The sequence below is a fragment of the Hyperolius riggenbachi genome, chromosome 12 (assembly GCF_040937935.1).
Source record: "Hyperolius riggenbachi isolate aHypRig1 chromosome 12, aHypRig1.pri, whole genome shotgun sequence".
In the NCBI taxonomy this organism is placed as follows: Eukaryota; Metazoa; Chordata; class Amphibia; order Anura; family Hyperoliidae; genus Hyperolius; species Hyperolius riggenbachi.
In genome coordinates this window covers 164,041,794-164,058,120 of record NC_090657.1, presented here as the reverse complement: position 1 = coordinate 164,058,120, position 16,327 = coordinate 164,041,794, and the positions used below count along the sequence as shown (strand labels likewise).

At 50.4% G+C, this 16,327-nt stretch overlaps 1 protein-coding gene across 1 annotated transcript in view; it reads left to right on the top strand.

Annotated features, from left to right (window-relative positions):
- Nucleotides 1-12,115: 12,115 nt before the first annotated feature.
- Nucleotides 12,116-16,327, top strand: part of MTG2 (mitochondrial ribosome associated GTPase 2) — a 43,555-nt gene continuing 39,343 nt past the window's right edge. Inside the window, exons 1-2 of the mRNA XM_068262291.1 lie at nucleotides 12,116-12,202; nucleotides 15,769-15,978. Coding sequence (XP_068118392.1) covers nucleotides 12,179-12,202; nucleotides 15,769-15,978 — 234 coding nt within the window. The 5' untranslated portion in view covers nucleotides 12,116-12,178. The remainder of the gene's footprint in view (nucleotides 12,203-15,768; nucleotides 15,979-16,327) is intronic.

The following is a 16,327-nucleotide window of genomic DNA, read 5'->3' as shown; positions in this document are numbered from 1 at the left end:
GAGCGCTGCCGGACAGAATACCAGAGGGGATTGCTATTAAAGGGAGCCACCAGAGAGGATGCCGAGAGAGCCCATGGACCTCATGGGGCTGGAGGAAGCCCCAGGTAAGTATAACTACTGGCATATAGCCCATCTCCGGTTCCCTTTAAGGTACCTGGCGGTAAAACCAAGCTACGCTCGGGCTAGCCGCTGGGAGCTCTATGAACAGTACAGCGTGCAGTGGGCGCTTTTACTCACCTCCTGGGGGATCCAGATGTCGGTAGCTGTTCTTCCTGTCCTCTGATGCTCTGAAGCACTCTGGTGAGATCGCTGTCATCTTGCTACAGAATTACAGCGCCACCTGGAGGATGGAGGTCAAATTGCAGCGCTGGAGCCCAGGGAGGTGAGAGCAGGGGCTGCTGCAGGCATTCTGGCGGCATGATTTTTCCCCCTGATTTTAGGGTCTCTTATCTCTCCCTAAGTCCTGCACCCCCCCCCCCTTTCTGCTTTTTCAGCGCCAAAGGCCATGGCCTTTCCAGAAGTCTGGCACTGATAATGCTGGCGTTTACAGTAGAGTAAAGCACGCTGTTCATTGACGGTATGCGATGCAATGCTTGGATAACGCATGGCGCTACTTTCCCGTTGCATTGTGTTCCCGCTGTTACAGGAAACGCAAGGCAACGCTCTCTGTGAACCCAGCCTAAGGTATTCCTGCCCGGAACGGGACACCCTAATTCTGAGACCTGTCCCAGGCACACTGGGAGATCTGGTCACTGTATTTTGAGCAATACCTGTTGCCCGGTAGTCCTGCTGATCTCCCATGCATCAGTGGTGTCTGAATCACACACCTGAAACAAGCATGCATCTAATCCAGTCAGATTTTCTGATCTGCATGCTTGTTCAGGGTCTATGGCGAAAAGCATTAGAGGCAGAGGATCAACAGGACTGCCAGGCATCTGGTATTCCGTACAATAATATAAATATATATATATATATATATATATATATATATATATATATTAGCTATGGGCCCCAGTGCAAGTTTAGCATTGGGGAACTCCAAGCATGCTATAGATAACAATTGATTCAACACACCAAAACCAATCAAAGACAACCACAGTGTCAGAGGTTCAAGAAGGGGATGGGAAACTGTGTGTTAATGATCACTATTATTCAAATTAACTATAGAAGTTAATATTTTCAGCACAGGACCAATAAAGAGCAAATACTGCGTTTGAGGGGTAGGCCCCTCTAGCCCAAGGGCCCTCATGCGCTTGCTACCTCTGCACCCCCTATTGCTATGCCCGTGTATGTAAGCCTCCATATGCCTCTCACCTTGGGTTCCCTTAAAATGATTACAAGAAGTGTTTAAAAAAAAAAAGATTCCCCAATCCTTTACTCTTTAACTATCTTTTCATCGCTATTTGGGCCTATTTCCTGTATGAAGACATTACAGTCTGATAGGAATTCTAGATATGGAAGGATGAATATTCTGGGTGATGGCTACTGGACTACTGATGGAAGTCAGGGAGGGGGATAATAATGGAGCCCATTTATTGGAAGGATGGGAGAGAAGTGAAGCCCAGTCCCTGACTCGCTGAGGGGATGTTCATTCTGTACTTGCGCCACTCCCGTCGTGAGTGCACTCGGGGGAGGGGGGAGCGTCTCGGGGGGGGGGGGGGTTAACTCCTGATCCCTATAAGGTGGTGGCACGTCCCCCTGGACTGCAACATGGGGTGCTCATCTTGTTTTTATGAAGACGATGCTTGGCACTATGTGCATATTTTATATTACTGATAATGAATCATACAATGTTTTGCAGACAAAGATTTGTAGACAGTCCTTATTCAGTGTACAGCACGGTCTTGTGTACAGTGCTGCTCTACCCCCAGCTTCTCTGACCCCCCCCCCCCCCCCCCCAGTGTTGTATACTGTAGTGATGCTGGAGGAGTCTGCAGAGTCAGTTCTGCTCCATCAGAGATGGACAGAGTGAGTGTAATAAGCTGAGGCTGGGAGCACACTCCTCTGTTGGTTTTCTGCATCCATTTTCTGCTCACCGTGTGTCTCTGTGTGTGAAAGCTTAATGTAATTCATAGAAAAAAATGCATGCAGTACTTCACTGCTGTTCTGTCTGTTTTTATCTGCATGTAGAAAACACATTCAAGTGTGCACTAGCCAAATGAATAACATTGGTTCTCAGTTTACCTGTGCTGTTCTGTCTGTTTTTATCTGCATGTAGAATACACATTCAAGTGTGCACTAGCCAAATGAATAACATTGGTTCTCAGTTTACCTGTGCAGAAAGCAAGGATGACAAACCAAAAGTTTGGACACACCTCATTCAAAGAGTTTTCTTTATTTTCATGACTATGAACATTGTAGATTCACACTGAAGGCATCCAAACTATGAATTAACACATGTGGAAGTATAGTACATAACCAAAAAGTGTGAAATAACTGAAAATATGTCATATTCTAGGTTCTTCAAAGTAGCCACCTTTTGCCTTGATTACTGCTTTGCACACTCGTGGCATTCTCTTGATGCGCTTCAAGAGGTAGTCACCTGAAATGGTTTTCACTTCACAGGTGTGCCCTGTCAGGTTTAATAAGTGGGATTTCTTGCCTTAGACAATCCACAGTAGAGTCGGCACCACCAAATTGTATTAAAGCTCTTTTATTCCATCAATGAATAGGTAGAAGTAATCTGTAGCAGCGACAGCCCCGCTGTTTCGGTCATGCGACCTTTCTCAAGCTGTTCAGCATTACATATCATCACATTTAAAACCAACTCACTTATATATCCCCTTCATCCAATCAATTTGAAACACCAGCAGCCAATCAGGAGGGAGCGGACATCCAGTGGACCTGATGGGGAACAGCCTCACCTAATATTCAAATTATACCCCTCCCTTATAGTGCATCATAGCCTGGTCTATATCATCCCCTCCCTCTCATCAAGAACATATGGGGAGTATTATGCAATCACCTGTATTTTCAAGCAGCCTCGTTACCAACCTCCATACAGCAGGCAGTTCGTGCGTGGTCTCCGCCCCCACCACGGCTTCGCATCCACAACTTCCCTATACGTCACTTCCCTTTTCCATGCGTCCAATCAGACGCATTACCCGTCGTTCATGCGTACAAATCAAGTCGCATATCCGCATGCGTCCCTAGGATGGCGCATATTATATACGCTGCATCCCCATAGCGACGCTTGACGCGTAACTATGGCTACCAAGCCACAAAATATACGCGTCCATATTCGTCTAATGTGGCTAAAGGTCTGGGATCCACTCATATCGCCGCTAGAGGAATAAAAAGACTCACCACTCGCCACCTGCTGCATGAAGATGGTATTGCAACCTCATAAGGGAATTCTGAAATAAGCGTCAAAGGATGTCCACAAAATCTCCTTATGGCTGTCAGCTTTCATCTAAAGTGTAACACACAAATACAATATTAGAATAAGATCCTCAAAATACTCTTTGGAAAACACGGAAACACCATAAGACTGATTATAACTATGGTTCAATTATCATAAACAGGGTAGTAGATCATATTCCTTGTTCATCCCTCCTCTCCCCAAAGTACCCAATCTGCGGATCCACCTTGCTTCTTTAGTCAACAATATCTTATTTCTATCCCCTCTCCTCACATGTGCAGTCATATTACCAAAGGAGATTGCTTTACTCACCCTTCGACTGGACGTAAATATTATATAGATGGTTGCTATAATTGTGAATCAACCTATGTAGTCTATTTAATTAAATGCCCATGTGGGTTAGGATATGTGGGTAAGACCACTCAAGCTTTAAAAAATAGGATATCATCCCACAAGACAGTGATAAGGAATGGTGAGGAAGATCAGGCAGTCTCCTGTCATTTTAAACAGTTTGGACACTCGGTAGCACAGTTACGAGTTCAGGTAATTGATCAAGTCCCCTTTAATATGAGGAGAGAGGATAGAAATAAGATATTGTTGACTAAAGAAGCAAGGTGGATCCGCAGATTGGGTACTTTGGGGAGAGGAGGGATGAACAAGGAATATGATCTACTACCCTGTTTATGATAATTGAACCATAGTTATAATCAGTCTTATGGTGTTTCCGTGTTTTCCAAAGAGTATTTTGAGGATCTTATTCTAATATTGTATTTATGTGTTACACTTTAGATGAAAGCTGACAGCCATAAGGAGATTTTGTGGACATCCTTTGACGCTTATTTCAGAATTCCCTTATGAGGTTGCAATACCCTCTTCATGCAGCAGGTGGCGAGTGGTGAGTCTTTTTATTCCTCTAGCGGCGATATGAGTGGATCCCAGACCTTTAGCCGCATTAGACGAATATGGACGCGTATATTTTGTGGCTTGGTAGCCATAGTTACGCGTCAAGCGTCGCTATGGGGATGCAACGTATATAATATGCGCCATCCTAGGGACGCATGCGGATATGCGACTTGATTTGTACGCATGAACGACGGGTAATGTGTCTGATTGGACGCATGGAAAAGGGAAGTGACGTATAGGGAAGTTGTGGATGCGAAGCCGTGGTGGGGGCGGAGACCACGCACGAACTGCCTGCTGTATGGAGGTTGGTAACGAGGCTGCTTGAAAATACAGGTGATTGCATAATACTCCCCATATGTTCTTGATGAGAGGGAGGGGATGATATAGACCAGGCTATGATGCACTATAAGGGAGGGGTATAATTTGAATATTAGGTGAGGCTGTTCCCCATCAGGTCCACTGGATGTCCGCTCCCTCCTGATTGGCTGCTGGTGTTTCAAATTGATTGGATGAAGGGGATATATAAGTGAGTTGGTTTTAAATGTGATGATATGTAACAGAGCCGGATTAAGGCTAAATGGGGCCCTAAGCAAAGTAACTGATTTGGGCCCCCCATCATGTCGTAATAGAATCAGAAGGTGCCGCTGCACAGCAACTTGCCGCATACACCAGGGCAGCCGAGCTACTGGTTGCTATGGGCAACAGCCCGCTTTCCTCTGTGGGTGCACAATGCAGGGAATAGCAGCGGCAAAATGCAGAGTGAGAGATGAATGGCTGGGACATTTGCACTCAGGGGCTGGGGCACCCCTGTGAAGAGGGTGCCAGATATCACAGCAGCAGCACTTTCCCCCTGCATCTCCAGCCTGGCAATAGCAGAAAGCTCTGGACACCCCCAAACCGGAAGCCGTTCCCCAGACCACCCCCACCACCGAACAACGATTTCCTCCCAAACTAGACAGCCACCATGCAGCCTCCATCCCAGTGAATATGATAGTCCAGCAGAGAAGGCAGCCGAAGCGGGGGAGAATGACAGCACCAGATGACTCACATTCACCTATTGCGATCCAAGCAATAGAGGTCCCGTCATCTGGAGCCCATCTGTCTCCTCTAGAGTGCTGCCGCTCTGATACTACTACTATTACTACTTCCTACTTCCTGCCTGATCTGAGAATCAGGAAGTTCAGAGCGAGCGGCTGCACTGTAGAAGAGACAGATGGGTTTCAGATGACGGGATCTCTATCGCTTGGATCATGGATAGGTGAGTGAGCGTTTGCCATCTGCTGCTATCATTCTTGCTGCAGCTGTGGTTCTCTGTGGGAAGGGAGGGAGGAGTGGGCAGCGGCAGAGCGCACAGTAACAGGAGTGGGACCTAGGAGGAGAGCCTGGCTCTGAAGACAATCAGCAGCAGCTCAACGGCATCATTTGACAAGACAAGACAAATAACATTTATATTGCGCTTTTCTCCTGGCGGACTCAAAGCGCCAGAGCTGCAGCCACTAGGACGCGCCCTATAGGCAGTAGCAGTGTTAGAGAGACTTGCCTAAGGTCTCCTACTGAATAGGTGCTGGCTTACTGAACAGGCAGAGACGAGATTCGAACCCTGGTCTCCTGTGTCAGAGGCAGAGCCCTTAAAGGGACTCCGAGCAGTGCCTGTGGGTATGCCTTTAAGCATACCCACAACTAATTAATTACATCCTCACACCTACCAGCATGATGTTTGTAATTATATCCCCCTGGGTTCCTTATATTTCATTGCATTGGGCTTGATTCACAAAGCGGTGCAAAGTGTTTGCACGCCTGTGAAAAGCCCTTTATCACGCCTAAACTCAGTTTAGGCGTGATAAGAAGAAACTCGCGCGAATTTTCCGCGCGCAAAGTTTTCCACGCGCAAGCGCGCAGGCGCACGCGCAGCACCCGGCGCTTCGCGCGAAGCTCCCATTAAGCCCTATGGGACTTTGCGCGCGCGCGTACGCACGGTAGCTTCGCGCGAAGAGCAGCACAAATCGGTGATAACTCAGTGGTGCAAAGGTTATCACGCCTAAAGTCTTTTAGGCGTGATAACTGGGTTATCACCGCTTTGTGAATCGAGCCCTTTGTGTTGAATCGAGCTGCCAACTTTGGAGAAAAGTCGTCCTCTGCAATACAGTGTAACTATGGAAAGATGCATATCATTTTGAAGCTCTATTCCTCCTCTTTCCAATGATAGATAAACTGCCACTCTACGCCTTTTAGTTTTCACAATTTTTGTGATCGAAATTGCCGCAGCCGCGATTTCGATCGCAAAAATAGCGAAAACTAAAAGGCATAGGGCGGCGGTTTATATATCATTGGAAAGAGGAGAAAGAGAGCTTTAAAATGATATGCTTCTTTCCATAGTTACTGCACTGCTCAGAGTCCCTTTAACCATTATACCATCCAGCCACCGCTGACAGGATGGCGAGGGCTGGTTTATGTGCTGATGGGGCCCCTTTGACTCTGAATGGGGCCCCAAGCGACTGCTTTTGTTGCCTGGTCAGTAATCCGGCCCTGATATGTAATGCTGAACAGCTTGAGAAAGGTCACATGACCGAAACAGCAGGGCTGTCGCTGCTACAGATTACTTTTACCTATTCATTGATGGAATAAAAGAGCTTTAATACAATTTGGTGGTGCCGACTCTACTGTGGATTGTCTAATGGAGTACTGGAGTGTGGAGTACTGAGGGTCAAGGCACACCAAGCTTTCCATTCCTGAGTGCTTGCTTCACACCGAAAAATTGCTAGATTTCTTGCCTTATAAATGGGGTTGGGACCATCATTTGCGTTGTGGAGAAGTCAGGTGGATACACAGCTGATAGTCCTACTGAATAGACTGTTAGAATTTGTATTATGGCAAGAAAAAAGCAGCTAAGTAAAGAAAAACGAGTGGCCATCAATACTTTAAGAAATTAGTCAGTCAGTCCAAAAAATTGGGAAAACTTTGAAAGTGTCCCCAAGTGCAGTCTCAAAAACCATCAAACGCTACCAAGGAACTGGCTCACATGCGGACCGCCCCAGGAAAGGAAGACCAAGAGTCACCTCAGCTGCGGAGGATAAGTTCATCCAAGACACCAGCCTCAGAAATCGCAGGTTAACAGCAGCTCAGATTAGAGACCAGGTCAATGCCACACAGAGTTCTAGCAGCAGACACATCTCTAGAACAACTGTTAAGAGGAGACTCAGGCCTTCATGGTATAATATCTGCTAGGAAACCACTGCTAAGGACAGGCAACAAGCAGAAGAGACTTGTTTGGGCTAAAAAACACAAGGAATGGACATTAGACCAGTAGAAATCTGTGCTTTGGTCTGATGAGTCCAAGTTTGAGATTTTTGGTTCCAACCACCGTGTCTTTGTGCGACGCAGAAACAGTGAACGGATGGTCTCTACATGCCTGGTTCCCATCGTGGAGCATGGAGGAGGAGGTGTGATGGTGACACTGTTGGGGATTTATTCAAAATTGAAGGCATACTGAACCAGCATGCCTACCACAGCATAGAGGTGTCAGAGTTTGTCCGAGCTGATCTCATTCAGATGTTCCCCCAACCAGGGCTCAGACTTGCCGGAGCCAGGGAGCCAGTTTAGAAGTACATGGAGTTTATGATTTTTAGCATGTTTAAGGAATACCACTCATAGGAGAGATGTGAAAGTTATCTCATTCTGCTGGTCCGAATCTGATGAATATTTTGGTATTAAATTGAGGCCACTGACATACCCAGAACCCGAGGTATTCCACTACTTCGTAACCGGCCATGCGACAGCACCCAAGTTTGATGTCATATGAACTGTCATATTCTGAGGAACATGAATCTGTGGAAGTTAACCTCCTCAGCGGTATGGACGACTATACATGTCCATCACCGCCGGAGGTCGCCGCTCAGGCCCTGCTGGGCCGATTTGAGCGAAATAAAAAGCAGCACACGCAGCCGGCACTTTGCCAGCCGCGTGTGCTGCCTGATCGCCGCCGCTCTGCGGCGATCCGCCGCGAGCAGCGGCGAAAGAGGGTCCCCCCAGCCGCCCGAGCCCTGCGCAGCCGGAACAAAAGTTCCGGCTAGCGCTAAGGGCTGGATCGGAGGCGGCTGACGTCAGGACGTCGGCTGACGTCCATGACGTCACTCCGCTCGTCGCTATGGCGATGATGTAAGCAAAACAAGGAAGGCTGCTCATTGCAGCCTTCCTTGTTTATTCTGGGCGCCGGAGGCGATCGGAAGAACGCCTCCGGAGCGCCCTCTAGTGGGCTTTCATGCAGCCAACTTTCAGTTGGCTGCATGAAACAGTTTTTTTTTAATTAAAAAAAAACCCTCCCGCAGCCGCCCTGGCGATCTTAATAGACCGCCAGGGAGGTTAAGTGTGTGCGGGAAGCGTAAGCCGAGATATGATAAATGTCATATTTGGTGGGCACCAGGAACCCATCCAGGGAGTTAACCCCCTTCTGTCCTGGACCTGAGACTCCACCCAAAGATGGGGATCAGTCAAAAGTGTTTGCGAGGGACTCCTCCCTCATTCCTCCAAATTCCACCTTCATGAGAGCATGCTGCCACTCTGAGGAACAGTGGTGGCCATCTTGTCTGAACTTTGCTCCTGCACTGAACTGAACTCAAGAACTTTATGAGTTTTCCCAGAAGGACATATTTCCACGAATCTAAGTATTTTCTCCCTTTTATTTTCATACTGTGCTATCATTTGTCTCTATAATTGTTGATTTTAACGATTTCCTGTATATATTAATTATTTATATTGCGTTTTTAATAAACAACGCTAACGTCATTTATTTATTCAGCTACCCTGCTATTCAGCCGCACAAACGGAACCCTGGTCTCTGAAGAGTCGCTACTATTGTTTCTAGGTAGACAGAATAGAGTGTGTTTAACCGTTTTATTTGCAGGTCTAGAATCAGCCAGTCAGTGGGCTCCTCTGTCCCATGGTGACAGAGGTGGTGGCAGTTATACCCTGAAATAGTGTGTAAATTGTATTACCGTAACTCACAGGCTCCCTTCTAGTCGGTCTGCTGCCAAAATTCCAGCGGTTTCTGCGCACCGATTGCGACCACAGATTGCATGGTCTGTGTGCTGAAACCGATTGGAAGGCATTTTGCGGTCCGGCCACTAGGGGTCCTGTGACAGTCACCAGACCTGAACCCAATCGAGATGGTTTGGGGTGAGCTGGGCCGCAGAGTGAAGGCAAAAGGGCCAACAAGTGCTAAGCATCTCTGGGAACTCCTTCAAGACTGTTGGAAGACCATTTCAGGTGACTACCTCTTGAAGCTCATTAAGAGAATGCCAAGAGTGTGCAAAGCATTAATCAAAGTAAAAGGTGGCTACTTTGAAGAACCTAGAATATGACCTATTTTCAGTTGTTTCACACTTTTTGGTTATGTACTATACTTCCACATGTGTTAATTCATAGTTAGGATGCCTTCAGTGTGAATCTACAATGTTCATAGTCATGAAAATAAAGAAAACTTTGAATGAGAAGGTGTGTCCAAACTTTTGGTCTGTACTGTATATGCACAGTATATGTGTTCTATGTTATTACTTGATTGATTGAAGTTGTTCTATATATTTAAATAGGGCTTCAAACAGGGTCCAATGCATAGCTCCCAACTGTCACTCTTTGGGAGTCCTGTCCCTCTGTCCCTCTTTCCTCCTCATTTGTCCCTCTTTCGGGACTTTGTCCCTCTTTCCATGTAAATATATATATATTTCTCTACTAAAAAATGTGTTTGACTCTAAACTGTATTCCCATCCTTTAAATTGATATATTACTAATTTTAAAATGTTAATATGAAGGAAAATGAACCGGGATAGAAAGGACCAGTGTGGTTTGAATTATAAAACAACATATTTTTCTTATGAAATCTTTATAGTATGCGTGACTAGGGGTGTGGCGGGGGCATGATCAGGGGTGTGGCAGGGCGTGGCTTAACCACTTGAGGACCGCAGTGTTAAACCCTCCTACCGACCAGACTCTTTGTTGGTGCACTGGGCTGTGCAGGCTTTTCAGCCTCCTGCACAGCCCAGCTATGGAGCCCAGCGATTGGACTCCCCTCCTTTTTTTGTCCCTTAGGGGACATGCCGTCGGAGGTGTCCGATCGCTGTGGCCGTTATTTATTTATATTTTTTTTCTCAGCCTGAATAGGCTGTTTATCTCTCCCTCCCTCCCCCCTCCCTCCCCTTCCCTCCTCCCCTCCCTCCCCTTCCCTCCTCCGTGCAGAGACTTGAACAGAACGCGATCCGTCCTGTTCCACCTCTCATAGGCATCAGCCTATGAGAGGACAGCAATCCCTGGCCAATCAGAAGCCGGGGATTGCCGGTCTCGCACAACGCTGCCGGAGACCGTAGCACTGTACTGATGTAAACAAAGGGGATTTCTTTCCCCTTTCGTTTACAAACAGCCTGCTAGCTGTAATCGGCGGCTAGTAGGAAATAAACAAATGGAGACCGAGAGCCCAATATAGTGTAGTATGTTTTGGAAAATTCGGTAATAATGAAACGTAAGTAATATACTTACAAACCTGGGTTACCCTTTAGGCAACCACTGAATAAGCAGGTGGGGAGATTAGGCCTGTCCCCACTCAGGGCTAAGATGTCGCTCTCTGTAGAAGGAAAAGAGGGTATTTCACCCTTCCACCAAGGGTGGATGACTTGATATACGGAAAAACAGAGGCGCCAAAAGAGTAAAAATATCTAAAAGGTTTAAAAGTATTCAGGTGGCGGTGGTGGCCCAGCAACACCCAAAAACAGACACGATGCTGTTGATTGAAGAGACGATAATTTATTCACATACTCCTATTAAAAATGCAACGCGTTTCACGGGCAACATCTCGCTTCATCAGGCCATAAACAACTGGAGTATCTGACAGCGTGGGGTCCAAAACGTGCTTGGCACCTCTGATCGGCGGCTAGCAGGCTAATCACGGAGCTCTGCTCTGTGAACGGGCAGGGAACGATAGCGCATCCGTGCGGCCATTCCCTGGAAAACTGCAGCTCCATGACTTGGTGCCAATTGGAGTTAGGCAGTCCTGGGGCTGCCGCCGCGTTCACGCCCATTGGCGTGATGCGGTCGTTAGGTAGTTAAAGAGGAACTCCAGTGAAAATAATGTAATAAAAAAAGTGCTTCATTTTTACAATAATTATGTATAAATGATTTAGTCAGTGTTTGTCCATTGTAAAATCTTTCATATCCCTGATTTACATTCTGACATTTATCACATGGTGACATTTTTACAGCTGGCAGGTGATGTAGCTGCTGCATGCTTTTTTGGCAGTTGGAAACAGCTGTAAACAGCTATTTCCCACAATGCAACAAGGTTCACAGACAGGAAACTGCCAGGAGTACCATGGTCCTCAGAGATTCTTGTGGGAGGGGTTTCACCACAATGTCAGCCATACAGAGCCCCCTGATGATCCGTTTGTGAAAAGGAATAGATTTCTCATGTAAAAGGGGGTATCAGCTACTGATTGGAATGAAGTTCAATTCTTGGTCATGGTTTCTCTTTAAGTGTCCCTCTTTCTCATCTCAAAAAGTTGGGAGGTATGCAAGGTACTAACTGATACACTAGAGAATTGTAAAGTAGTAACTAATGTACTATGATAAAGTTCTTTATGGCAAGATTGTGGACAGATAATGTTGGTTTCTTTTCGTTACATGATCTTTTTTTTTTATTAAACAAACAAAAACCGAAGAGGGTTTTTCCTCCAATTGTGAGTTAATGTCCTAATTCTCGGTTTATTTGGCCACTAGAGATGAAAATGTCAGTCGTTCTTAAATTCTCTCTAGTGTTTCCGCGCGCAGCAGCGTTACACTGCCTGCCGGCGGCCATTTTGTCGGAGACCGCGCAGCATTCACACAGCCTATTGGCTCCTATAACGTGTCTGCGTCAGCGAAGACTTGTGACGTATGGAGCATAAGAGCTGCGGGCAGGTGAGCGGTTACAACGTGTATTCTGTAATGTGCTATACTCTGTACATATACAGCTAAATATATTATATACTGTGTGACCTACCCGGACATAATCTCCCAGCATGCCTCACCCATCCAGCCTGCAGGAGATCAGTGCCAGTCCCAGCCAGCCTGCAGGAGATCAGTGCCCGTCCCAGCCAGCCTGCAGGAGGTCACAATGCCAGTCCCAGCCAGCCTGCAGGAGGTCAGAGCAGTGCCAGTCCCATCTAGCCTGCAGGAGGTCAGAGCAGTGCCAGTCCCAGCCAGCCTGCAGGAGGTCGGTACCAGTCCCAGCCAGCCTGCAGGAGGTCAGAGCAGAGCCAGTCCCAGTCAGCCTGCAGGAGGTCAGAGCAGTGCCAGTCCCAGTCAGCCTGCAGGAGGTCAGAGCAGTGCCAGTCCCAGCCAGCCTGCAGGAGGTCAGAGCAGTGCCAGTCCCAGTCAGCCTGCATGAGGTCAGAGCAGTGCCAGTCCCAGTCAGCTTGCATGAGGTCAGAGCAGTGCCAGTCCCAGCCAGCCTGCAGGAGGTCAGAGCAGTGCCAGTCTCAGCTAGCCTGCAGGAGGTGACAGTGCCAGTCCCAGCCAGCCTGCAGGAGGTCAGAGCAGTGCCAGTTCCAGCCAGCCTGCAGGAGGTCGGTACCAGTCCCAGCCAGCCTGCAGGAGGTCAGAGCAGAGCCAGTCCCAGTCAGCCTGCAGGAGGTCGGTACCAGTCCCAGCCAGCCTGCAGGAGGTCAGAGCAGTGCCAGTCCCAGTCAGCCTGCAGGAGGTCGGTACCAGTCCCAGTCAGCTTGCATGAGGTCAGAGCAGTGCCAGTCCCAGCCAGCCTGCAGAAGGTCAGAGCAGTGCCAGTCCCAGCTAGCCTGCAGGAGGTGACAGTGCCAGTCCCAGCTAGCCTGCAGGAGGTGACAGTGCCAGTCCCAGCCATCCTGCAGGAGGTCAGAGCAGTGCCAGTCCCAGCTAGCCTGCAGGCGGTCAGGGCAATGCCAGTCCCAGCCAGCCTGCATGAGGTGGCAGTGCCAGTCCCAGGCAGCCTGCAGGAGATCAGAGCAGTGCCAGTCCCAGTCAGCCTGCAGGAGGTGACAGTGCCAGTCCCAGCCAGCCTGTATGAGGTCAGAGCAGGGCCAGTCCCAGCTAGCCTGCAGGCAGTCAGGGCAATGCCAGTCCCAACCAGCCTGCAGGAGGTCAGGGCATTGCCAGTCCCCGCCAGCCTGCAGGAGGACACTGCGACAGTCCCAGCCAGCCTGCAGGAGGACACAGTGCCAGTCCCAGCCAGCCTGCAGGAGGTCACAGTGCCAGTCCCAGCCAGCCTGCAGGAGATCAGAGCAGTGCCAGTCCCAGCCTGCCTGCAGGAGATCAGGGCAGTGCCAGTCCCAGCCAGCCTGCAGGAGGTCAGGGCAGTGCCAGCCCCAGCCAACCTGCAGGAGGTCAGGACAGTGCCAGTCCCAGCCAACCTGCAGGAGGTCAGGGCCGTGCCAGTCCCAGCCAACCTGCAGGAGGTCAGGGCAGTGCTAGTCCCAGCCCACCTGCCGAAGGTCAGGGCAGTGAGAGTCCCAGCCAGCCTGCAGGATGTCAGTGCCAGTCCCAGCCAGCATGCAGGAGGTCAGGGCAGTGCCAGTCCCAGCCAACCTGCAGGAGGTCAGAGCAGTGCCAGTCCCAGCCAGCCTGCAGGAGGTCAGTGGCAGTCCCAGGCAGCCTGCAGGAGATCAGAGCAGTGCCAGTCCCATCCAGCCTGCAGGACATCAAAGCAGTGCCAGTCCCAGTCAGCCTGCAGGAGGTGACAGTGCCAGTCCCAGCCAGCCTGTATGAGGTCAGAGCAGTGCCAGAACCAGCTAGCCTGCAGGCAGTCAGGGCAATGCCAGTCCCAGCCAGCCTGCAGGAGGTCAGGGCATTGCCCATCCCAGCCAGCCTGCAGGAGGTCACAGTGCCAGTCCCAGCCAGCCTGCAGGAGGACACAGTGCCAGTCCCAGCCAGCCTGCAGGAGGTCACAGTGCCAGTCCCAGCCAGCCTGCAGGAGGTCACAGTGCCAGTCCCAGCCAGCCTGCAGGAGATCAGGGCAGTGCCAGTCCCAGCCTGCCTGCAGGAGGTCAAGGCAGTGCCAGTCCCAGCCTGCCTGCAGGAGATCAGGGCAGTGCCAGTCCCAGCTAGCCTGCAGGAGGTCAGGGCAGTGCCAGTCCCAGCCAGCCTGCAGGAGGTCAGAGCAGTGCCAGCCCCAGCCAACCTGCAGGAGGTCAGGACAGTGCCAGTCCCAGCCAACCTGCAGGAGGTCAGGGCCATGCCAGTCCCAGCCAACCTGCAGGAGGTCAGGGCTGTGCTAGTCCCAGCCCACCTGCCGAAGGGCAGTGAGAGTCCCAGCCAGCCTGCAGGAGGTCAGTGCCAATCCCAGCCAGCATGCAGGAGGTCAGGGCAGCGCCAGTCCCAGCCAACCTGCAGGAGGTCAGAGCAGTGCCAGTCCCAGCCAGCCTGCAGGAGGTCAGTGCCAGTCCCATCCAGCCTGCAGGAGGTCAGGGCAGTGCCAGTCCCAGCCAGCCTGCAGGAGGTAACAGTGCCAGTCCCAGCTAACCTGCAGGAGGTCAGTGCCAGTCCCAGCCAGCATGCAGGAGGTCAGGGCAGTGCCAGTCCCAGCCAACCTGCAGGAGGTCAGAGCAGTGCCAGTCCCAGCCAGCCTGCAGTAGGTCAGTGGCAGTCCCAGGCAGCCTGCAGGAGATCAGAGCAGTGCCAGTCCCATCCAGCCTGCAGGAGATTAAAGCAGTGCCAGTCCCAGTCAGCCTGCAGGAGGTGACAGTGCCAGTCCCAGCCAGCCTGTATGAGGTCAGAGCAGTGCCAGAACCAGCTAGCCTGCAGGCAGTCAGGGCAATGCCAGTCCCAACCAGCCTGCAGGAGGTCAGGGCATTGCCCGTCCCAGCCAGCCTGCAGGAGGTCACAGTGCCAGTCCCAGCCAGCCTGCAGGAGGACACAGTGCCAGTCCCAGCCAGCCTGCAGGAGGTCACAGTGCCAGTCCCAGCCAGCCTGCAGGAGATCAGGGCAGTGCCAGTTCCAGCCTGCCTGCAGGAGGTCAAGGCAGTGCCAGTCCCAGCCTGCCTGCAGGAGATCAGGGCAGTGCCAGTCCCAGCTAGCCTGCAGGAGGTCAGGACAGTGCCAGTCCCAGCCAGCCTGCAGGAGGTCAGGGCAGTGCCAGCCCCAGCCAACCTGCAGGAGGTCAGGACAGTGCCAGTCCCAGCCAACCTGCAGGAGGTCAGGGCCGTGCCAGTCCCAGCCAACCTGCAGGAGGTCAGTGCCAATCCCAGCCAGCATGCAGGAGGTCAGGGCAGCGCCAGTCCCAGCCAACCTGCAGGAGGTCAGAGCAGTGCCAGTCCCAGCCAGCCTGCAGGAGGTCAGTGCCAGTCCCATCCAGCCTGCAGGAGGTCAGGGCAGTGCCAGTCCCAGCCAGCCTGCAGGAGGTAACAGTGCCAGTCCCAGCTAGCCTGCAGAAGGTCAGGGCAATGCCTCTTGCAGGAAGTAATGTCAGCAGTGATTTGTATTGTGCGCAGTAGTGACAGTTGTTCCTTTTGCAGGAAGTGATGTCGGCTCTGCAGCTATTAGCACAGCTCCGTGTCTTGGGGAACCAGGTACGGTCTTGCCAATCGGCTGCTCGTCGGTGTGTCTTTTCTCTCTCTCTGGTACCGCTGACGCTCCATCAACGGCCTGTGTCCACCGGTCACCTGTTATACGGCAAGCCACGGAACCTCATCAAGAGGAAGAAAGAATTATCCGAGAAGAAGCTGGTGAGTGTTTCTTGTGCTACAGAAATACTGGGCAGGATTGGTGCAGGCTGGTGGGAAGGACTGTGGTAATGGAGAATCCACACAATCCAGTTAGTAGAAAAGTCCAAAAAGTTTTATTAGAACAATCAGGTTCAGCATAAAATGGCTAACAGGTTTCGGACCTACGTCCTTAATCATGCCCAACATATAAAACATCCAACAAGGTATATATACTAGAAGACACACCACTAGGGGCGTAGCCCACAGGGGAGTGTGTCAAGAAAGACACACTGGTGGGGAGGACACGAGAGAATTACAGAAACCAGATCTCCAGTGCTGGTGTAATGATCCGCTCAGCTGACTGCACAGG